The sequence below is a fragment of the Mesoplodon mirus genome (assembly GCF_964341445.2).
Source record: "Mesoplodon mirus genome assembly, chromosome: 5".
In the NCBI taxonomy this organism is placed as follows: Eukaryota; Metazoa; Chordata; class Mammalia; order Artiodactyla; family Ziphiidae; genus Mesoplodon; species Mesoplodon mirus.
Genome location: NC_138980.1, coordinates 107,376,220 through 107,401,684, shown reverse-complemented (window position 1 = coordinate 107,401,684; position 25,465 = coordinate 107,376,220). Strand labels below are relative to the sequence as shown.

General features: G+C 38.7%; 1 protein-coding gene across 1 annotated transcript in view; it reads left to right on the top strand.

The window, feature by feature from the left end:
- Nucleotides 1-1,225: 1,225 nt before the first annotated feature.
- FAM81B (family with sequence similarity 81 member B) overlaps nucleotides 1,226-25,465 on the top strand; it is a 49,983-nt gene continuing 25,743 nt past the window's right edge. Inside the window, exons 1-4 of the mRNA XM_082620963.1 lie at nucleotides 1,226-1,324; nucleotides 4,884-4,948; nucleotides 17,330-17,573; nucleotides 23,227-23,345. Coding sequence (XP_082477089.1) covers nucleotides 4,905-4,948; nucleotides 17,330-17,573; nucleotides 23,227-23,345 — 407 coding nt within the window. The 5' untranslated portion in view covers nucleotides 1,226-1,324; nucleotides 4,884-4,904. The remainder of the gene's footprint in view (nucleotides 1,325-4,883; nucleotides 4,949-17,329; nucleotides 17,574-23,226; nucleotides 23,346-25,465) is intronic.

Below are 25,465 nucleotides of genomic sequence, written 5' to 3'. Positions count from 1 at the left end.
TTAGTCATGCAGCATCCTGAATCTCCTGCATGTCCTCGGAGCAAGGCAAACTCAGCACCATGATTTGAAAGTAACTCAGCCAATAACATCACTTCTATATGTGAGGGTCAAGTGGTATTAGCAAAGTACGCAAATACTAATTTTAAAACTCACGAAAATATTCCAGAGCTAAAACAATCCACATCTTTTTTAAACAAGCCAAATAACTGAACGAAATTTTGTCTACAAAGCCCAGGTTCACCCACCCACCTGTCATTGCTGCATTCTTTGTGATGCTCTCCCTAGTGGCCTAGAAAAGTTAGCTGCCCTAACTAGTATACTTGAAGGAAGATTCCAGAGTATGGCAGCATCTCATTTTCTTAGTTTAATTTGATGGAAACTGGTCTCTTACCAAACTGTGAAGGTGAGATCAGGGGAAGGATGTGAAATATCAGTTTAAAAATAACCACTTCCCATCCATTGAGACAAAGAGGTGTTGAAGGACCCAGTGATTTTTACAGCACTGAGCATTAAGGAAAACACTTGAAGCTCCTAAATCCAGGGACTCAATGACTTAAAGAGTGAGAACCATCCCGCTGACATCACAGATCCTTCCTGCAGTCACAGTGTTGCTGGGCCACCCCAGGAAGATGTCCCAGACACATTAAGACTTTAGTCTGGATGCGATTAAGATTCCTTAGTATTTTGGCTTTCTGAGAGAGAAAATTAAAAATATCTGTGCCCTTTCAAAAAAAGTCCAATCAACAAAAAAATAAACTCAGGAAATCAGGCATCATGAGTTCAGGTATTTATCTCATCGATTACTCAAGGACTCTAAATATCTCATACTTTGCTATCTTACTTGAATTTCTTCTTACATACAAACAACGTAGCAAATCCCAAAGAAGATCCTCAGATGGCTTTGGCACAATAGGGTGAGGAATCATTTCTTATTATTTTAGAACATTTTGATCTAAATGAGTGTATCTTAACAGTTTCCTGACTGTATCATGGCAGTACCTGAGGTGATAAGCTCTTTCTGTAGGTGTGATGGGGACCTGGGAGAGAACTGGGGTGGGGAGAAGGGAAGGGAAGAAGTGTAAAAGAGATTGGAAGCCTCCCTTTAAATTTCACTGTATGTATAGAAACTGCCCTCAATTTAAAAAAAGTAGAAAATTTCCACCACTGCAAAAATTCACTTGCCATAGTTCCTAATCTGACTCAGCATTCTGGTTGCCTAGATACGGATGTACACAAAAGTTCCTCCCCGACTGCCACTGCTGCGGAAGAGCCAGATGAACCTGATGGCCCCCTTCTTGGCTCAGCCAGTGACCAAGAAAAGAAAGCAAGTACTTTAAGATATTCATATTCAAAATAGAATATTTTGCTCAGCTTCTTTAAAGCTTAATGTTGCTTAGAGAGATCTAAGGAGTCCTGGAAGAGTTGCTTTTCTGTTCACTCTCCCACATCTCCTGTTTGTCCTGCTTTGCAAAAGTGACTGATGCCAGCACAAGCTGCAAAGAAAAATTTGTCGATACATTCATTGCACTGACTTTTAATATGTGGAGATAAAAATTAACAAAAATTTGACAATTATTTTTGTGAAGATTTAAAAGGAAAGATGATAAACTCAACGTGGAGACATCATCTCTAACATAAAACAGAGAATAGCTAAATAGAATTTTTATTGGTATGGACTTGTCATATCTTGCCTATTAATGAAAAAGAACATTCAAATAAGCAGGGTTTTTAGACTTTGCACTGTAATTCTCAAACACCTGACCAGCAGATGCAGCCTCTTGTGATGGGAAGAGGACTGGAAAGCTAGCACAATGTCAAGGACTGATTTTTGGGTATCTATTGGCTGTACTACATATTGGCTGTGTGACTTGGACAATTACTTAAACTCTCTTGTCTCCTCTGCGGTGAAATGGGCTAATTAGGCCTATCAGATAAAGATGTGGAGTTTGGGGCTTCCCTGATGGCGCAGTGGTTGAGAGTCTGCCTGCCGATGCAGGCGACACGGGTTCGTGCCCCGGTCCGGGAAGATCCCACATGTCACGGAGCGGCTAGGCCCATGAGCCATGGCCACTGAGCCTGCACATCCGGAGCCTGTGCTCCACAACGGGAGAGGCCACGGCAGTGAGAGGCCTACGTACCGCAAAAAAAAAAAAAAAAAAAAAAAAAAAGTGTGGAGTTTGAATGAGCCACTAAGATAAAGAACTTAGCAGGTAGGAAGGACATAGTCTGATTATTATCATAATCTATATGATCTTGAGCAAGTTCCTTCTCTGATCCTCAGATTCCTCACCTATAAAAATAATTATCGGGCTTCCCTGGTGGCGCAGTGGTTGGGGGTCCGCCTGCCGATGCAGGGGACGCGAGTTCGTTCCCCGATCCGGGAGGATCCCGCATGCCGCGGAGCGCCTGGGCCCGTGAGCCATGGCCGCTGAGCCTGCACATCTGGAGCCTGTGCTCCGCAACGGGAGAGGCCACAACAGTGAGAGGCCCGCGTACCACAAAAAAAAATAATAATAATAATTATCTTAAGTTCTTTCTGTAATAAAGATTTCAGTTACTTAAGGTAACTATTGTTATCCATAAGTTAAAGGTAATGATCCCCACCTTAAAGGGCTGTTTCAAGAATGAAATCACATCATATATTGAAAGTATTTTATAGTCCGTTAAGCCATAAAGCATTATTATGAAACAGATGAAAACTAACACATGTAAAATGTTCCATAATAATCATAAAGTTGTTTGTGAAACAAATTTGATATAATTATGCTTAGTCTGTAGGAATAGGGATGGAAGAGCTGACATATTCAGTCAGCAAAAATATAAAAATTTAGTCTTAGATACATCAAAAAATTGCACGAAGAGTAAATAAATATGCCACAATGTTAACAGCTTTTGCTTTAGAATTAAAAGAGAATTTTTTTTCTGTACCTTTTACTTTTCCTATATTTTTCCAAATTTCCCTGCATTGTCAGGTTTCGCATTTGTTACTTTACAAGTATGTGAGTTGTAGGTGTGCTTTTAAGAGGATGCTATTTATAGTCTTCCAAATAAGACTTAAAAATGAACAAAATAAAAATAAAACAAATAAATAAAACAGATATATCCAATTGCTTCACCTCAGAAGGAGAAAGGAAGACAATAAGCCAGTAACGTAGTGCCCTTGGACACAGTATTCATCACACCCTTTCATTCCACAAGTACTCACAAAGGACTACTAGGTGCCAAACATACAAGGCCAGGGACCAGCCCACAATCTCCCACAGGCCAGGCTGTAGCAGCGGAGAGATGAGAAGGAAAGAGCTGCCATTAAGTAGGTGAGGAGCCTAGGGCACAGTACTGTTCCAGCTGGAATCCAGAGTGAAAACAGGAACCAGGGCAGAGGACCAATCCCATTCTCTAGGGAGTTAGGATGGTTTCCATAACGTGGACACCTGGGTGCCCAGTGTATTAGTAAATCCACTCTCTGAGGGAAGACCTGGATTCGGAGCATCAGACCCATTGCAAACCCCACTCAGCACTGGGGAGAGAGGATCTAAAGCACAGTCACAGCGGCTCACTGGCTTCACCTGAGCAACCTCAAGCTTTTTCTTTTCTTTTTTTTTTTTTTGCTTTACACGGGCCTCACACTGTTGAGGCCTCTCCGTTGCGGAGCACAGACTCTGGATGCACAGGCTCAGCGGCCATGGCTCATGGGCCCAGCCGCTCCGCGGCATGTGGGATCTTCCCGGACCGGGGCACGAACCCATGTCCCCTGCATTGGCAGGCGGATTCTCAACCACTGTGCCACCAGGGAAGCCCGTCAAGCTTTTTCTGATTCTCACCACGGAGTGGGCTGGTCAGGAGAGCCTGATTATTGTCAGGTGTCCTATATTAGCTTCTTTGATAAGAAACTTACCTTACTTTTTTTCTTTAATTTTTATTGGAGGAGAGGGGTTCCAATTAAGTTTCTTTGGCCCTAAATTAAGAAGCAAAATGTGGTCGTTCCTAAGGCATTTGCAAAAGGAATGATTTCTGTAGTGGGTCTTAACATATCCTGCTCATCATTCTAGTATATAATAACGTAAACCAAGAAAAAGTATCCTAGAAACATATTTTGCTTAAGTTTTTAACTGAGGTGGAATACAACTCATACTCTCCCTATTGAATCCAATTCAGTGAGAGGCTATTAAAATGAAGGTAAATCTGTCTTGTTTTTTAAACTTAAATAAGAGAACATTAGAGTTTAAAACAGTTTCAGCATAAGCAAAATAGTGAGTACATTTGGTAACCTCTTTCCTCCTAGAAATGCTACAAAATTATGAATTTTCATGCAAGTGGAACTTTCTAGTACCATTTTATTGAATTAGTTGTGTTCATACGGCCAACTATGTTTAACACTAGAAGTTATGTATGTAACTGTGCTCTGTACTTTTATTTCTCATTGACTATAAGAATCTGACATCCAGATTTCTTAGAAAACAAAATTATTTGAATAGACTAGTTTTCTAGGTTTTGGCTTTGTTTTCAAAAATTAGCTGATTCCCCTCAGATTCACCATGTCAGGAATAATTCACTCTATGAGGACATCTTTAGTAACTCAGCCATTAATCATTTGCTATTTCATTAAAAAATTATCCAAGAATAATCTATGGCTTTGACTTTTCCTGAAATTTTTTCTTAACTATGATACCAAGTCTATGAAATGCAACCCTCTAGAATCTTCCCAGAACTTGATTTTGATTTTAGTCTTGAGCAGTACAAGTGGGGGCATGTGCAAGATTAACTGGGCTGGTGATCTATGATCTATAGCACATATTTTGTTTTCAGTTAAAACATATAAGATGGATAAGATTTCCCTGTAAAGTAGCTAATGATACATTTTAAACTCGTGACCTTTGTTTTAGGTAAGATTATCTCCAGCCAAAATGTCAACCAAGAATTCTACAGATCTAGTTGAGTATGTTGACAAGTAAGTCTGTGAATTACAACAGTTTTAACTATTTACTATACTTGATGATTACGTTAGAAATTAAAGTGCCTGAATGAGATCTTTGAGTTCATCTAAACTAGTTCTCTGCTTTCAGAAGGACTGCATTAAAACATCTCAAGAAGATGAACCTCTCTCTCTTATTCCTCTCTGATTAACAAAACAAGCCCATTTTACTGTTTCCTCTCTAAGTAACCTCCATAGGTTCCTATAGATTTATGAAAAACACAACATAGGCAATGAATGACATACGACAAGATCAGATATAGTTAACTGTGACTTTCAAAATAAACCAAATAAATATGTTAACATTTCATGATAAAAACAGGAAATTTTGAAATATATTAGACTAATCATCAGGATGTTTTTGTTTCTGCTATTTACAGTGTCACACCTGGAGCTCATCCAGGGAAGGTCTACAAAAGGGGGAGAACTCCGGGGGCTTGGAAATATAGCATACAATTGATAACATGCACATTGTCCAAAAGATCCTAGAATTCCAATTTGTAAAGGAAGGATACAGGGCAAGGCATATTAGTTTGAGTTTCTATTTGAGTATGTCAGAGGGGGATTTGGTCTGATGTGCGCATTAATGTTCTCAGGGCACTTGGGATTTAGTCTCAGGCTTTCCAGTAATTTTCTGCATGACTTCACACAGTCCCATATGTCTCTGGGTTTATTCTCTCATTTGCCAGATGAAGAGGCTGAACTAGAAACTCTCTAAGACCCACTCACTGTATCTTTAAAATAATTCTGATTCTAAAATATACATCATGACCACAGGGGAAAAAAATGACCAAACAAAGAAAATGATTCAACATGAAAAGAAAAATCTAAATACTGGATTTTCATTTTTTAAATTACTTTTAACAATGAAGATGATAAAATTTTAAAAATCACTAATATTACCGTATGTTCACATTTAAGAATTTCCCTGTTCCTTAGCCAGCTGAATTTAAGGCATTCCAAAAAGTTCAACCACAGTATTTCATCCCCTCTTTTCATGCTACCCATGATTTGTATTTGCGTATGTGACAATGAGGCTGTAATTTAGAGAACAGGACCAAACAAGGGGAAAGGTTTTTTTAATGTTTAGAAATGAGACATTTGGATCGATGGCATTTTTTCTTAGTTAAGGACAATGAATGTGGTATGCACAAAAATAATTATTGTAAAGATGTATTGGCTAACCTTGCCACCCAAGGAGAACACAAAGACCTATTCCCACCTGACTCTCCACATGACAAACAAAATAGAAATGGTTCTTCTGATCTGTCAAATTCCAGTATGAACCCAAGTGGATTTCTTTAGCTCAGGATGGTGACTTACATCATAGGAAATGAGAGAAAATTCCTGGAAGATGGCAACAAACTTAAAACGAAATCCAAGGAAATTTTTGCCATTTCTTGGATTCCAGAGAAACTAAAATTAAGACAAAGGGAAAGAAGTATTCTATAATTCAGAGCAAAAGCATGATGACCCCAACATTCATTTCCGCCATGATCCCTCCCACATCCCTTCTCTTTTTGTCCAAGTCATATATCTAAGAACTTTCTATGTACTGCCTAAGATGGCTGGTTTTCTTTTGGTCTCACTCCTCTAATCTCCCAGAGCAGGCTGCAAACTCCCTAAAGGCAGGGACTCTCTGGCCTTAATGCTTTTTGATACCCCTACAGTAGCCTATCATGATGCATTGAATATCAATTCCTAAGGAACTGTAGTTGACAGATTTAATGGAGAATAATGGTGGAGCAATTGAATCTTTAGGGCTCTGCTTAGAGCAGCAGACTCCTGGGTAGCTGATTAACTGGAAAAGCAAAATGGCATTTGGGCATTTCAATCATCAGTGCAGATATTTTGAATTGACATATCGAATCCAACAAAATAAACATAAAAAACAATAATTTTAAAAATAACTTCTTCCTCACAGTCATAGTATGCATTGAATGGCAACAAAAGTATTGATATGCAAGCAGAGTACTCACACAAGTAAAAGTCATTATTGATTCATTAAACAGCCTGAATATATGTTACATACTCTCAGGGGTTCTGCCTTATAAATCTATATGGGCATATTTATAGGCAATACTAAAAACAAATAATAAAAACAACTGAAAAGAGTAAAAATTCAGCAACAAAAGAGATGATGCCTAGTCTAGGAACAAGGTTTGGCTAGAGATGAGCACATTAAAAAGAAAGGCAGACTGAGCATGTACAGGGCCCTTCTCAGCCTCAGGCAGCTGGAGCAACACCCACACTTGCTAAATGTTAGGTCATATTAATAATCCATGCAGCAGGGGCAGGCGGAATGCTTGCAATCATTTCTAGGACAATTATGGTGACATTATATTAAAAGCAGTAAATAATTCTGATTTCCACATGTGTTTATAGATTCACAATGAACAGATATCCGCTGAGTTCATGATGGTGTTGTCAATGCTCACTTAATCTTAATTAAGCAGAAAAGCACCAGAGGCTTTTTCTTTTTCTTCTTTTTCTTCTGCTGGTAGAAGGAGCATGGCATGGAGGCTAGGCACCTAGGTCCACTCTTGAATCTGCCTGTAATCAGCTATGTGACCTTGAGAAAACTAAAATGTCTTTGCTTCTCCAGGCAATCTCTGCCTCCTCTATAAAATGGGGTGGCGTTTTAGGTGCCTGAGTCACAAGGGCTGTCTCTGTTCAAGGTAAGATCCAGAATTCATTTCCAGAATGCAGATCAGAGGCACCACTACTTTCTATTTCTCAACTCTGCCCACAGTTTAAACTCATAAACACTCTTTTATGTAATAAAGTAAGTGATTAAGATTTAAGAACATATGTTATTCCCCCACAGGATTTCATATGGTGTAGAAAACAAATACTGCCCATAAATTACTTTTTATTTTCCTTCAGTTGACTCTCCTGAAAAAAAAAAGTTTCTCACCACCGAATCAAATAATTTCTAAGGTCTCTTCCCTCCCTTAGATTCTTTGGTCTTCAAAAACTGTTTATAACCCTTTATTCACTTAACAAATATTTATTGACAATCTACTACATGCCAGGCACTATGCTAGGCACTTGGAGGGTTTTCAGTGAACAAAACAAAGACCCTGTCCTCATGGAGCTTCTGTTCTAGTAAGAGGAAGAGATACACATTGTTAGGTGGTCTGGCCAGGGTAAAGTTCATTGAGAAGTTAGATTTGAAGAAAAACCAGGAGATGAGAAAGTGGGCCATGGGGACATCCAGGGGAAAGCTAAGTTTCTAAGGCAGGAACACTCCTGTGGTGAGGCAGAAACAACACAGGGGCAAAGAGGGCTGGAATAAAAAGGAGGGAAGTATAAACCCGAACTGTAATGCTATCTGGGCCAAGAAAATGAAATTGCTTTGTACTGAAGAGTTATCCAGGCTGGGCTATAGCCAATACACATCTCAGGAATTCTCTCAGGAGTACATTTTGGGAAGATGGGGGTCTGGCTGACACCCAAAGAATAGTATGCAAAATTTGGATATATAAAACTATCAGTGAGTCAAATGGGCAAAATAATAAATTATTAATGATCTCTACTTGTAAGTAGAATAGGGCATTCAGGGTCTGGGAAGTATTCATTTTCAAGGTTTTTTTCTTAGTACCATGGCAGCCATTTTATTATACTGTGATGCATTGCTTTTGTTGCTACATGAAGACAGATATTTCACATTACAGTACAAGGAAAGGAAGACAAAACACTGTTGGTTGAGCTTTTTATGGGATAGGTCATGTTAGGTTGGAGATCTCTTGGGTTTTATTTTGCAGTATCATATCCATCTTCAAGGGCAACTAGCTTCCAGGTGAGAAAGCTCAAAATAGTCGGCATAGCTTATAAAAATGATACATGGGGCACTCTGGGTTGTTAGCAAGTTGCTTATTACCTGGCAGAGCCCCTCCCACCCTGCACAGTTCTCTAGCCCCACTGACCGCATTCAGCATTAACGTTTCCAGCTCTTACTCCGTGTTAATCATCTCATTTAATCCTCACAATAACCCTAAGAGGTGGAGAGTGTCACTATTTTAAAGATGAAGTCACTGGGGTTCACAGAGAAGTCAAATACTTGCCCAAGGTCACACAGTGCGATGACAGACCAAGATTCTAACACAGAAATCTGTGTCTACGTTACTCCAAAGCCTATTTTCTTAACCACTCGCTATCCACACCCCCTGCCAGCTATCTTCTCAACACACACACACATAGAGCCTGGGACATCGTCACCTCCAGCCCATCCCTCGCAGCATGGAAGATGTGAAGGCAGCCATATCTGATCTGCCTCCAAGTGCATCCCTCTGTGGGATGTAGGCAGCCTGGGAGGCACTACCATCAGCCACAGTGCAGTCTTTTACTCTCTCTCTGGCATCATCTCACTGTGCTGGGGGTGGACACAGTTACAGGAACTGGGCATTACCCACAGCACTTCCATATCAGTCCAGGCAGGAGCTGCCCACATGAAGCTCAGTTCCTCCCATCCCAGGAGGGACTGAATTCTTGCCACACCTGAGAGTTTCTGCTCAAGTGTGAGAACTGTGCTGAGGTCAGGCCGAGGCTAGTCTCAGTTCACTAGAGCAGAGAGGGAGCCCCTCCAACCTCTGGGCCACAAAGAGGACCCTTAGGGCTCCACGGAGAGATGTGAGCCAAGCAAAGGTAACTGGGGTGAAAAATTACATGATGTTGGAAGAAAGTTTTATATATATATAAATATATATATATAAATGCAGAGGAATATATTTATATATACAAGTTATATATAACATTATATATAAACATATGCATCTTGAATACATATTTATATATGCAGAGGAATATACATGTGTAGATATATATGCCAGTTATATGTATATAACTTTATACCTATAAATATATATACCTTGAATATATATTTATATTTATATATATATGCAGAGGAATCAATATATCTTATGTCTCTGAGAAAAATTCAAATATAACAGGCAGAACTACTAACTGGTCTAAACAAATGTGCTGTGGTGTAGGGAAAAAGAGTCAAGGGGGCAGGTTGAAATGTTTCCCAGCTGGATTACTGATCATCTTTAAGCTTTAGTTTTCACCTAAATTGAGAAAAATTTTATTTATGCCAAGGACAAGTTGTGGGGTTGAAATGAAATCATGTTTATGAAAGTGCTATGTTGACTATAAGCATTATGGAGAGATCAAACAGCAATAATAATAGATTCCTTACATTTCTCTTGGGCTAGAAGCTCCCCTCAAATAATCTACCATTTGTATTAGTTTCCTAGGACTGCCACAATACAGTACCTCAAACTGGGTGGCTTCAAACAGTAGACGTTTATTATCTCAAAATCCTGGAGGTTAGAAGTCTGAAATCAAGGTGTCTGCAGGTTGATTCCTTCTGAGGGCTCTGGGGAGAACATGTCCCACTGGCCTCTCTTAGCTTCTGGTGACAGCCAGCAGGCCTGGTGTTCCTTGATTTGTAACTGCCTCGCTCCAGTCCCTGCCTCCACCTTCACGTGGTCTCCTTGTGTCTCTGCCATCACACAGCCATCTTCTTACAAGGATATCAGTCATACTGGATTAGGGGCCCACCAACCCCGTAAGACCTCAGTAGGTATGAATAATCACATCCGCAACGACCTCTAAGGTCACATTCTGTAGTACTGGGGTGGGGGGTGGTTAGGACTTCAACATATCTTTTTGTGGGGACACAATTCAGCCCATGGCACCATCTAATCATTACTAATAATTATAACAAGAACACACGTATATGACCCTTGTAGACATTACAAAGCACTTCAGATACATTACGTAAATTGAAAACTTCAGCCAAGTAAGTAGGCAGGAGTCATCTCCCAGGACAAATAAGGAGCTCTCTTCTGGACAGCTTAGTAGAGGTTAAGGGTACTAAGTGGCAGAGGCAGAGCTCGAGCCCCCAGTCTTCCAACTCCAAGTAGAGTGTTTTTTCCCCTGGAGACTCACATAAATAACTCTCAGAGCCCAACATTAGCAAGGTAATATGGGTAAGCATCTCAAGAGCCCTAGAAAACGCTGTAAGAACTCCAAAGACCCTCAAAACAACTTGCTGCTGCCATTGACATGTTGCCCCTGTGTCACCCGGATGTCCACTGAGCACCCCCCCCATTCACACAGGGACTCAGGAACACCTGCCAACCTGAATGCCTCTACCAGAAAGCCAATCACAACAGGTACATTACTAATTCTGTAATTTTATTGAAAATGTTACTGAACACGGGGAGTTTGCCTCATATATTACATAACTTGCCTCTGGAAAAGATCCACAGCCAGTCTCTTCTCGGCCAGGTCATTATTTGGAGTCCTTCCCTTTCCTAGCTCCTCCACGCAGAGCCCATGCTAACCCAGCCCTACTGGGCTGCTTCTTCCTGTTATGTGTTATTTAAAACAGGAGATGCCTCCCTTCACCCACCCACAGCATTCAGCCCTGTGTAAAACTCAGCAATGGAGGCTTCTAGAGCCACCAAAACCATCTCCCAGGGTAATGCTTAGGAACAAGCAATGGAGAAACCATAGAAAAGACATTTTATCAGTTCCATCACTCTACGCACACACTCACAGATTATTTTTGTGAGGCAGCAAAATATTCTCTGAAATGCCACTTTTTTCACTTTTTTTTTTTTTTTTTGCAGGACTCTATGCACTGAGAATGTAACTAGTCATAGAATAAATCTCATGGAAATGAAAGTTCTCTTCAGTTATGCCCTTTTGTGTTCTAGAAAGGGGGTTAAATTTTCAAATTTTTGTCTCTTGAATATTACAGGTTGCCGAAATGGTTATTAAAATCTCCTAAGTAAATTTAGTGCTCTAGTCGCAAGAACAGAACGGGCAGAGAAGTGAGAGTTACTATGGACCAATGCATCTGCCAAGCAAGAGCAGAGCTGGTGTAAGTCACATTGAGTTGCAGAGAAACAGAACTCAGAGTTTGTGGGAAATCTGTTCAGATTCAGTTGTCAGCTACATAATCAATGATTTATATAAAGTCCAAATATCCCTCTGAAAAGGCCCCTTAGGAATACTTCCTCCTGTGGTGAGTAACTCCATCTGCACAAGTCTGGAATATTCGTTATATCTTTCTTTCACAGTTAAGTTTAGATATATAAGTCCCACTGCTATGATATACTAATAAAGCAGTGAATTTTTTAAGTTCAGGGTAGCCACATCTCGCTACTAATGAAAAGCCTCAGTTTTTAAACTTGTGGATGATCTGATGTTTTGAACAACAGTATTACTAGGAATCTCTCTTAGAAGACTGAGAATGTTCGTATGTTGAATGTTATTCCAGTCATTGATTTAGAAAAGTCAATTGGAAAATAATATTCCCTTTCCTTACAGCAAAAAATAGGAAACATATATATAAGTTCTATCTTCATCCTGTAGGAATCATGCAAATAGAACTAAACAGAGCATGATTTGGTGCTTCATTAAGCATCATTAATATACAACAATAATAATACTCCAATAGTAAATCTCAGACATGAAAAGACATTTCAAAAAGGAATATTCTCGAGCTTCCCTGGTGGCACAGTGGTTGAGAGTCCACCTGCCGGTGCGGGGGGGCACGGGTTTGTGCCCCGGTCTGGGAGGATCCCACATGCCGCAGAGCAGCTGGGCCCGTGAGCCATGGCCGCTGGGCCTGCGCATCCGGAGCCTGTGCTCCACAACGGGAGAGGCCACAGCAGTGAGAGGACCACGTACTGCAAAAAAATAAATAAATAAAAAATAAAAAAGGAACATTCTCCACTTAAATATAAAATAACTTTTAAAAATTAATGTTAAGAACTAAAAGAAAATAAGTAACTACAGTCCATCATTTATGTGCCACTTAATGTCCCATGGTTGCAGGCAAATACACTCACATAGCACTAGGTGTTGCCCTGCAAGGCTTCCTTCCATGTGCCAAAGAGCAACAACATTGAGGCCAACTCTGAAGGCAGGACCACAGGCTGGCATCTGAGCAGAGGTGGCAGCCCTGTTCCACTGGCCCCTCTACTGGCTTAGGTCTGTTTCCTCAGACCTTTCTGGATATAGTGCTCTTTCTGGATACAGTCCTGATACCAGCCAACAACACACCCAAAGACTGAGTGCACATAGGCCCCTTGTGAGCCTGGACGGCAGAGCAGGTCTCACTGGTCTCACTGCTCCCTACCACCTGCTTCTACATGTGACCTCAGAACTTAACAGCCATATGGCAAAGTGGCCCCATTACCTCTGTCTAAAATGAATGAACAGAAATATTTGGTCGGTAAGTGGTGGAACCTGTATTCTACCCTTGGTCTACCTTGCCTTCCAACTTGCCAAGCTGCCTCTGAATATCTGCATGATTTGAAATCTCATAGTCCACATTTCACACTTCAGCACTTCATTATATGTTCTTTACCTTTATGCCTTCAAGACTGGTCATGACTCATATGACCAGTCTTAAATAAATCAGTGATGTTCGGTCCTAAGAATATATTAGATTCATCTAAGTGCTTATTTAAAATACATATTCTTGTTCTTCCCCTCACCCCCAAAATTACGATTTAGTAAGTCTAGAGTGGTGCCACGGAATCTGCATTTTAGCGACTTCCCTCCCTTCTCCACCCCCATGATACTAATGCAAGTTTCTTCACAAGAAACACTGAATCAGACTAAGTTCCTGGAGGGACAGGACCTTTATATATTGTACATGGACTAGAGTAGACGTTTAGTAAATACTTACTGATACATTTCTATTTCAACTGACATTTTTATTGGTAAGTTACTAGATACAGATACAGTGCTTTCAGCTACCTGTAAAAACTCCAACCAAAATGGTTTAAATGTAAGGACGTTCATTAGTTCACATTAAAAATCTAGAATTTGGTTAATTTGGAGGCTTAACAACATCATCAAGCACCCAGGTGTTTTCTATCCTTCTTCCCAGCCATCCTCTTTCCCCTTATGATCACAGGTAGCTTCAGCAGTTCCAGGCATCACACACAGACATGACTACATCCAGCAAAAAAGAGAGAAGGTTCTTCTTGAGCATGTCTTCTTAAAGGCAAAGCAACCTTACCCAGAAGCCCCACAGTAGGTTTCCCTTTGCATCTCATTGGCCAGAATTGCTTCACGTGCTCCTACCTAAACCAACTGCATCTCAGCCCAGAAGAATGGGACCACCATGGTTAGCTTGCGCCCCACCCCACCCTGAAGGACATGGGGGACAGGAGGACGTACCAAGTCAGGCAGAAGCAGGGATGGCTATTAAGAAGTTAACCAACCGTGTCTGCCACAATGAGAACACCTAAGAGAGAACAAATTCTAAACTTTGAGAGGAATGCAGCATGATTTACAAGGGTCTGTACAGAACAAATGAAGATCAAATACTCTTTCACTGGCAAATCCAGGCTGTAGATTGTCTGGAGACCAGAAAGAAGCACCCGCTCAAGGAAAACAATGAGTAAATCTGCAATCCACTGCTAGGCTATGTGTCACCATCAGCAGGGCCTGACACCCTCTTCCCTTCTGCCTGTGACTCATACATCCCATCCAGGGTAGCACTGTCAGCATGCTGGGGTTTTAGAAGAATGGATTTTATATATATGAGGCTCCATTTGGTAGTTTTCCAGAAGAACATTTTTGAGCCAAATGAGTAGTGGATGGAATCTTACTACTGAAACACTTAGCTAAGCCATCTCTGTTCCTCAGATGTGCAGGTGATAAGAAAGATGAATCTCACCCAGGCTGAAGCTATTTTATACTGCTCGAGAAAGGAAACTGAAAACTTTCAGGCTCTAACAACTTGGAGCTTTGTGGAACCATTTTTTCCTCCAATTTTCTAACAACTGAGCCTTAAGGAAACAGTCCAGCTACAGCAATCAGTCAGTCAACAAATATTTATTGACCACCTGCTATGTGTCAGGCACTCTCCTCAGTGTTGGGGAAACCATGGAGAACAAGTTAGATAAAGTGCCTGCCTGCAGGGAACTTTCATTCTAGTGATGAACGGTAGAAAATAAACACAAACAAGTAAATATGATGATTTTAGGTAATGACAAATGTTATGGAGAAGATGAAATGGGGTATTATGATAGAAAGTGACTGAGTGGAAGGTTTGCCTGAGGAGGGGTTATTGAAGTTGATACTTAAAGAATGGGAAGCAGGCAGCCATGAAGAGACTGCAGGGAAGAGCATTCTAAGCAGAAGGAACAGCAGATACCAAGGCTCTGAGCTAGGAACTGCTTGGCATGTTTGAGGAGCAGAAAGATGGTCTGTGTAGTTGAATGAGAGTGAATGGAGGGAAGAGTGGGAGGAGATGAGGCTGGAAAGGAGAGCCAGGATTTTATTTCCAGAGAATGGAAGAGCCATCAGAGGGTTTTCAGTAGGCAAGTTCTATCTTCACACTTTTAGAAAGATCACTCTAGCTGTTGTGTGGAAGATGCACTCTCTGTTAGGAGGCAAAAGTGGAGGGGATGATGGTGGCCAGGACGGAGAAGAGAAGAAAGAACTATGGAAAGAGAAGCTTTGAAGCCTGAGGACACTTCTGTTTGTCATTTCTGCTGTCACTCTATTAGGCCACATCAGTAGCATTAATCAAAGTGTGTCTTCTGCTTCTGCTTATTATCTTGTAGAATGACAGGAATATATGGGAGTAAAGGTTCACATTTGATTTTGGAGTCAGACAGACGTGAGTTTTGAATTCTGACTCTTGGCATCCCCAAGTTGTGTGACTGCTCCTTCTTCTGTCTGGTAAATGTTCTCAATCTTCTCTCCTAAATCACTAACTCATTCTTCAGCTATTTCTTGTGTCATAGCTATCCCATCTTTTACGTTTCTTTATTTCAACTATTATATTTTTCATGCCTAATATTTCTACTTGTTTATGTTTTCTAGTTGTTTTCATTTTCTAGTTGTTTTCATTTTGCTAATATCTTCCCATATTTTCCCTTTTAATACCTTTATTAGCTTTTTTAAAAATTTCTCATTGCATATATTTCAGTAATTCTCTTTTGTAGGAATCGATAATCCAATAGATTGTTTATTTGCTGGCTAATTGGTTTTTAAAAAGACTGTGCTCCTCAAATGTCCTGATATTTTGGCCTGTGAGTTCATCTTTCCCTGAAGATTTCAGTCAGAGCCTGGTCGCCCATGAAGTGTTGTCAGCTCTGATGAGCTCGGGAGGTGGGGTGTGGATAAGCCCCAGACACAGTAAAACCGTAGTCAGCCACTCCCCATCCTACAGAATAACTTCTCCTGTCAGGTCTTCACCTTTTGCTCCTCGGGAAGAAGCAACACTAGAAGAGCAGTTGCTTTCCCACTCCTGGGACATGTGGATGTAGTGAGGTTTTATAGTATTTGGAAAATGTTTTGGCTTTGTCTTTTTTCAGAGCCAATCTAGGATAATCAATTATTGTAGGAAAAGAAGCTCTTAGCAAGATTTCTAGAGATCCAGAAACTTTTTTCCTCTTAATACTAAGAGTATTTTATTGGGGTATAATTAATATGTCCTAAAATATACAAAGTATGTATCTGGATGGATTTTGACAAATATAATCAATTATTAACAACCACCCAAATCAAAATATAAAACATTCTAGAAGCATTTTGATATTCCTGAGAAGCCAGTCAGATGACTGGGACAGTGTGGTGGTTTTTAAATGATCACAAATTCTCTGACACTCCATTTTTCAAGAAGTGGAACCTAACTCCCCTCGCTTTGAATATAGGCACAACTTAGTGACTTGCTTCTAGGGAATGGACTAAAGCAAAAGTTATGGGGTATGACCACGAGATTAGGTCACAAAAATAAGCAAAGTAAATTAAATAAAGAAAAAGACACAACAAAAGTAACTTGTTCTCCAAGAAGTTCATCTGTGAAGGGAAGGAGTAATTTGCTAATGCCAATAGGAGCTATTGGGATTTTACATGTTTCTTTGCCCTAATACTAAATAGCCCTAGTCTTTGTATTTCCCTTTTCTAATTTATTTTTTTTTACTTTTTGTTGACCTTCTGATTCTTTTGTTAATCTTTGCCTTTGAGCTATTATTTCTTCTAACAATTAGAAAGCAGCTCACTCCTCAGTATAGAATCATCAGGCATGAAATTTAGGTGGCTCCAACTTGGCTTGTTAGAATAGCGGGTAAAATGTAGAACAATTCCTGCTTGGGAAACAGGAAAAATACATGATACAAGATCAGGGCATAAGTCAGATCCAGTTCTCAGATGAGATATAAACCGAGATTCTAACTACAAAAGGTTTAAAGTCCTAACAGACTTCTCACAGGGGAGAAAGTACAGGAGTAGGAGTGCAGATGCAAGTTCTGGTTCTGGCTCGTCCAGCTCATCCTTGTAACACCCGTGGTGTTGTTTCCCTTTCTGGACCAGGGGTCATTCTTTTCTTCCTGCCATTGCAAACACCCAGAGAAGTCAGCTAGAAGACAGACTGAACAACCAGGGACGCACAATAGCTTTCCTCCTTGAACAAGCTTTCCGCATCAAGGAGGATATCTCTGCCTGTCTTCAGGGGACGCATGGCTTTCAAAAGGAGGAGTCACTCGCCAGGAAGCTTCTGGAAAACCACATCCAGACCATCACCAGCATCGTCAAAAAACTCAGCCAGAACATTGAGGTAGTTCTTTATTTTCCATATGTTGGCATCACTGCTTGACAAAGATTATCAAGCACCAGTGTCATTTTTCAGCTAGAGAAATGAGTCACTATTACTTAAGTTTAAATGATTTTAGTTTAGTTGCCTCAGAGGGAAATAGTCAATATTTCAACTTCTCATTTATGTCAAAAAGTAGAAGGAAATTCTACGTTCAGAAAATGTTTGTTGAATGTCTCTGTGACAGAAAAGACAACTGTCTAACATTAAATGTCAGACATTGTGCTAAGGTGCTTATTTTCATCTTAATCTCCAAGATTCTATTCATATAATCATTTCAAACAGAGGTCTTCATTAGGCAGTGGGAATGCTAGTTCATAGGCCCATCACACTCTGACCCCATCTCCTACCCGTTTCTCCTTCACTCTGGCCACACTGGGCTCCCAGCTCTTCTTAGAACACCCCAAACATGCTCAGGCTTCAGGGCCTTTGCACTTGCTGTGTATTCTGGATGGATCATCTTCCCCTAGATACTTCTATAAAGTATTCTTCATTTCCTTCAGGTCCCTGCTCAAAAATCATCATATCAGAGGGCAGTTCCTTGACATGCCATAAAATACCCCCTCCTCACCCCAACAGTCACAACCTCCCTTAAACCCTACATTATTTTTATCTATAGCACTTATCGCAAACGACCATGGTCTTTATTTGTTTATTGTGTTTCTCTTCTAAAATATAATCTCTGTGAGGACAGGGACTTCATTTTGTTCACTGCTAAATCACACATCAAACTGATGACAGTGTATGAGAGGCAGCCAGCAGTCTGTAAATATTTCTTGAACAGATAAATGAATGCATGAATGGATGATGTTTAAGGTGCTAAAGGAAAAATAGAGCTTCTGATCAAAAAATGAAATGCTTGGGTTAAACCAAGACAAGTAGATTCTTATCACAGGTCTTTCAGAGTTTTTAAAGTACTAATGAGCATTATGAATCTGGAGTAGCAACTTTCAGGCAAAAGTTCCAGAGAATACAGTTTAAAAATCTGGCCCCAAATGTGTGGAGTTGTGAGAATTGACAACAGTGCCCTCACACAATAATGTCCTTTTCTCCTATCAGATAGAATAGTGGATTAGACAAAAAACAAACAAAAACCATGAGATTGACCCAGCAATGACTTACTCATGACTATACATTTAAGGCTAAGGATATTTGTTAATTTATTTTCTATCTGTAAACCCCATAATGCCATACTGCATTTGAGGGACTGTGGAAAGTTAAAAAATCTTGGTGAGCTTTTAAAAGACACTTTTTTGGTATTTAGCACATATTGAATTGACAGCAGGACCTAAAGAGTCAATGTTACTTCTCAAAGTGGTCAAAGGTGTTTCCAGGCATAATGAACTGTCATGAAAGTGACAAGAGACACATGGTTCAGTGCCTCTGAGATTGATGAGAAAATCAAGTACAACACCAGGACTAAAATAAGATCCTAATTTAGGAGTCAAAACTTCTTGTTAATTGAAAAGAGAACAGCATTCTCAGAAATATCAAAATGCTTCTAGAATGTTCTATATTTTGATTTCAGTGTTTGTTACATAGTTGATTATATTTGTCAAAATCCATCCAGAGATATGTTTTGATTTATATATTTTAATACATATTAATTATACCCCAATAAAATACTATTAGCTTTAAGGGGAAAAAAGTTTCCAGATATCCAAAATCTTGCTAAGAGCTTCTTTTCCTATAATAATTACCTTAGATTAGCTGTGAAAAAAGACAAAGCCAAAACATTTTCCAAATACCATAAAAATCTCAAAATATTTGCAATCCTGTTAAGGGTTTGGCATATATAGGGAAAATGTAAAGGACTGGTCTGATTGCACAGAAAACTGAATTAGGAAGTATTTAAAGACTATAGATATGAAGTTAAAACATTATGAAGAAGAAAGTATTAAACTACCATTAGTAAATAACTAAGACTATAAAGTAATAAGCATTTATAGAGAAATGGATGCTATCCAAGTATTTTTTAAAAACCTAAACTCTTTAATCAGATCAGCCCATTTGTAAATTGGCCAGCAAGTTAGATCCAAGTATGAGCAGAAGCTTGACTTGGGTTTTTAAGAAAAGTGAAAAAAAGATTTTTTTGTTTAATCAACAATAATTGTAGCAGTTAAGTTTCTTGTTCCTTTTAATTTTTAATTTTTTAATTTTTTAAATTAATTTTTATTGGAGTATAGTTGCTTTACAATGTTGTGTTAAGTTGCTTGTTCCTTTTTAAATCAAAATATTTATTTTTTAAGCTGGCAGCTAATTAAAGTTTGAAAATTAATTTATTTTTAATTCAGGAAAAGAGCATTTCATGTACAACATTGCTTTATTGCATTTTTCCCCTCCAATTTATAAAAGCAATACTTGTTCACTGTAATTATTTGGAAGTTTGGGAAACAATTTTAAAACCTAAGAAAAATTTCTCACAATTTCACCACCAAACGGCAATCTCTACAAATACCTAGATGCATCTCCCTCTGGTCTTTCCAGGCATTCCCTTTAGGAAGCTGAGACTACATTTGTAAGCACAATTTTTAATATAAAATTATATCATAAACCCTTTCATATGTCATTAAAAGCTCTTTGCATGGTGCGTACATCATGGTTTGCTTAATTATTCTCCTAATATTGAAATATCTCTGTGCATAAATGTGTCCACATTTGGATTATTCCTATTGTATATGTTCTTGGAAATGGAATTACCAGGGTAAGAACACTATAAAAGCTCTTTACACATATTGCCAAATTGGTCTATTTACATTTCCATTAGCCTTATATGAGAGTGCTTTTTTCACTGCCCCTATCCCAGCATTGAGATTTATTGTTTTAATTATTGCTAATTTGATGGGACAGAAATGAGATCTTTCCCTTTTTTTCACGTTTTAAAAGTGACTATAACAATTTACATTTTCTCTGTCAATAATCTGTTAATGTCTTTTGCCAATTTGTGTTTTTGGATTTTAGTGCTTTTTAGATTTTATTTGAGTTTTTTTATTAAGAAAAATAAGCAGGGGGGGACTTCTCTTGTGGCACAGTTGTTAAGAATCCGCCTGCCAATACAGGGGACATGGGATCAAGCCCTGGTCCAGGAAGATCCCACATGCTGCAGAGCAACTAAGCCCATGTGCCACAACTACTGAGCCTGCGGTCTAGAGCCTGTGCTCTGCAACAAGAGAAGCCACCGCAACGAGAAGCCCGCACACCTCAACAAAAGTAGCTCCCGCTCACCACAACTAGAGAAAGCCCGTGTGCAGCAACAAAGACCCAATGCAGCCAAAAATAAATAAATAAATTTATTTTTTAAAAAGAATAATAAGCAGTGACTGTAAATGTTTAACAATCAGCAATCAATTTTTTTTCTGAGGGATAAAATACCTGGTTTATAGTGTTTGCCTATTTCCATGGCGTAAATACTCTCACTATAATTGATTTAGAAAACCAACTGATGTTACTAAACACAAAGATGGGAAGAGATATACATGCACAATCGGCTCTTAAGAACAGGTGTATAATGATTGCAACACACCATTGAGACCCTTGGCAGTAACATTTGCTATAAATGTTTTTCCAGTTGGTTGTTTATATCTTAATTATATTTATATTGTTTTTTACAAGCTTTAGATAAAGTTAAATGTTCCAATATTTTGGTTTGTGACTTCCCTCATTATTTTCAAGGATAGAAATTTCCTTTAGAAATTTCAAAGATGAAATAATCTCCTCTATTATCTGTTAGTTTTATGGCTTAACTTTTTTAATAGTCTAAATCTTTTTTTTTCTAAAATCTATATTCATGTATGGTATAAGGTAAGGATCTAAATTGACTGTTTTCTGAATAAGTAACCAAAAATCTCAACAGCATTTGTGAAATTCCTTCCCCAGGGATTTTGAGTCTCATATATAGCATATTTCTTTCTTACATTTACCAAGATCTTCATTAAATTACAATGATCGATTTAGCTATACACAGCTATTTAGCTACACACAGCTATTTAGCTACACTAAATTACTTATCCTTGTTTTTACAAAATGCTTTACTATTTAATAGGGCAAGTTCCTTTTTATCACTATTCCTTACAAAACAAAGCAAGACAACACCTACTGTTATGGTCTGAACGTTTGTGTCCCCATCAAAATTCATATGTGAAATCCTACTGCCCATTGTGATGGTATCAGGAGGACTTTGGGAGGTACTTGGGTCATGAGAGTGGAGTCCTCATGAATGGGATTAGTGCCTTCATAAAAGAGATCTCACAGAGCTCCCTGGCTGCTTCCACTATGTGAAAATGCAGCAAGAAGTGAGCAGTCTGCAGCCCAGAAGAGGGCTCTCCCCGGAACCCAACCACGGGGCCACCCCGATCTTGCACTTCCAGCCTCCAGAATAGTGAGAAATAAATCTCTGTTGTTTATAAGCTGCTCAGTCTGTGGTATTTTGTCATAGTGGCCCGAATGAACTAAAACACCTATAGGCATGCAAAAGCAAACAAACAAGCCAAAACAAAAAACAAAAACACCTCTAGCTAGTGTTCTTGACACTTTTATGTCTCCAGTTAAAGCTATATTTGTTCTTGGATTGTCTCAATCTGCTAGTTTACAAATGGGCAAGATTCTGTATATAGTCTTTGAAATTTCTATAATTCATTTCCTATAAATTCCTTATTTTCCTCCAAAAATTCATAACCACAAATTTAACACGGTTCAGGCCTTGGTAAAATATAGCAATTAACCTTTAATGTTTCCACAAATCACAAAGTTGTTTGTGTTTTCCTATCCTCTAAACGCTTTTCTGAGTAAACATAAATTATTTTTTATGTCTTTACTTTGGAATTTGTTTGAATGTCAGGCAAGATATAAATTTTTTCTATGGACAAGCAAAATTTTTTAATTTTTATATATGAGTGCCAAAAATTAAAACCCACTGTTTGGGGGACCACCGACCTGGTGGTATAGGACAGTCAGCTTCATTTCAGAACACCAAGACATAATGAAGGCATGACAAAGGATACTTGGCAAAATCTGAACACACTCAAGCCATAAATTTCTCATGTTCTCTAAAAAAATCTAAAACAATAAACGGTTTTCACTCCATGTATGTGAAACAGTTTGATTCAGATTTGCTTGTGTTAATTGTATTAGCTTCATTGTGGTTCTAATTCAATCTGTAAAGGGGCTTGCTTGATGCCATATGAAAGGTTCCTTTTTCTAAACTTTACCACCAATTCTGAAAGAGGTTTTTGTGAAAAGCTTTTATGTCAGTGATGGTCATGGCCATAATAGCACAGTAAATATGTTTTGTTTGGCCCACATTGTGTTCATAAAAGAATTTGAATACGATGTCAATATTTTAAAATTGAGAAATTTAACATAAAATCTGGATTTCTGGCTTCTGTTGAAACATCGTTGAACCATCATGCCCACCTGGCAACAATCAGCAGAACTCACGCCATCACTGTCTCCCTCAAATAAAGCAAAGATGGCTTCTCTCTGATACAGGACCCTCTCACTCACTTACACTATCAGCCTAACTAGGAAATGCACCTGATTTTGTAACCTCTACTTTAAATGATACTTTCTTATCATGTCTGATGGGAAATTAATGGGAATTTTAACTCAAATCTTGCAGATGTTGGAGGAACAAATAAAAGCTCGAGACATGGCAGCCACAGGAACTAATTTTGCAGTACAGGACCTAAACACCAAACACCTTCAAGGAGTTGGAGATCTTCGAGGAAGAGTAGCCAGGTGAGAAGAAGCGTGTTAACTAATGCTTAGCGGTCAGTTGCTGGCCACTGAGTTCTCATCCCTAAACAAGTTCCATATTGTAGAAAACAAGATACTGCCTTTAAGCTAAATGATGAGATAGTAACTGAGAAAGTGTATCATGAAATTTGAAAGCCTCATGCTCCCTGTGAGATCCAAGGGTTCTATAAAGAACCTCTGATACAGAATGCCCAGTTTGGTTTCATCTGCAAATGACAAGTCTTGTCTTTCCAGCCCTCAGCTGTCCAAATGCCAACATCTATACAAAGATATACCCTTGAAACCACACACAAAATCCCCAGATGTATCAAATCTAATGATTAAAATATTTAAAATATACAATAATTACATATAGAAGCCTAGCAAAAGAGATTTAATGGTCAAGTGAATAAAATTTTGAATATCTTTTGTATGAGACTTCTAAGTTGGAAGAATTCATGGTGTACAGTTCAGCAAAAATTTGTAGGCATTGACAACGGCAGGACCGCTCTGGCTGACACATGAAAGATGACTTGTGAGTGGCTGAGCATGGACACCTTTCCATCTTCTGCCAGCACCTCTCTCCTCTCTCCTGAAATACCCCCACCTTCATTTCATTAATCTGCTCTCAAGTGTTAATGACCAATAATTATTATTAATGACCAATAATAATTAGGTGATTAACACCTAAGACAAACCTCTTCTAGGGTATCTGTCCATTCAATTCAACAACAATGACAAAAAAAATGTATTAAATACTTCTATATGCCAGGCAGTGTGCTAGTATTCAGGGGTTCAGCAATATGGTCCCTTTTCTGTAAATTCACAGTCTACCTGGGAAAACATAAAGCAATGAGGTGAGCACTACAATGAAAGCCTGGGGTGCTATAGGATTATCCAAATCAGGTGGAGGCATAAAGATGGCTTCCTGGAGGAGGTGACACTTGACATGAATTTTGAAAGGTTTGTAGCAGTTAACTAGACAGGGAAGGAAAGGAAAGGCACTTCACATAGGAGGCAAGATATATGCAAAAGAACTGAGGGGTAAATTACTGTGACATGTTCAGGGCCTACCTGTGAGAAGAGTATTTTAGTTATGTTATTTTGGATTTGCACTTAGGGAGAGATGGGAGATTGGGAGATGAAGCTAGAGAAATGGTCCAGAGTTGGGTGATGAGGATCTTTGGCCAAGGTAAAAAGTTTAAACTTTATATAGAAAGTTATAAATAGCCATGGGAAGCTGTTAAGTAAGGGAATGACATTTAGTGAACTTCTAGTAGTAGCCAAATTGATGGGGTACAGAAAGAAGGGATGAAGATGAAAGGAAACTATTGCAGTAATCAAGGTGAGAAATATCAGGGGCCTAAACTAAAGCACTGGCCATGCAAGTCCAGAGCAGGTAACAGACATTCAGAAAACAGAATCTACAGGATTAGTACATATGTCTGTGTGTATACACAAACATAAACATACATACATATATATATACATATATAATTATATATTATATGTATACATATTTTAAAATATATAAAATTGTATATTTTATTCTATAATATTTGATACATGGAAAAGAATTTTTATAATATTTGGGTAAGTTATGAAGCAAGATAATAAAACAAACCCCAGCAAACCCATCACCCTACTTCGATGTGCCATGATTTTACAAAGAAGATAAACACCAAAAATCTCTTGAATGAAATTTGGAATTTGCTTCAATTTGGTGCTGATGACACTTCAACTATTTTTTTTTCTGCAAACCACTTAAGACCCTACTATTTCATTCTTGTAAATCCTCTCTTACGTACAAGACAAAGTCACAAACAGATTTAAACAAAGCCAAGAGATGAATGGAATAATATCAAGGAAAAGATGTGCAACGATTTTTGTTCTGCTCCACTTTCTTTTTTTTTTGTTTCCATTTTTTAAAAATGTATATATTTAAGGTGTACACGATGATTTGATATACATATACATACTAAAATGATTACTATAGTCAAGTTAATTAGCATATCTTCTCCTCACAGAGTTACCTTTTTGTGTGTGTGATGAGAGCACCTGAAATCTACTCTCTTAGCATATTTCCATTCTTCAATACAGCATTATTCACTGTAGTCATCACA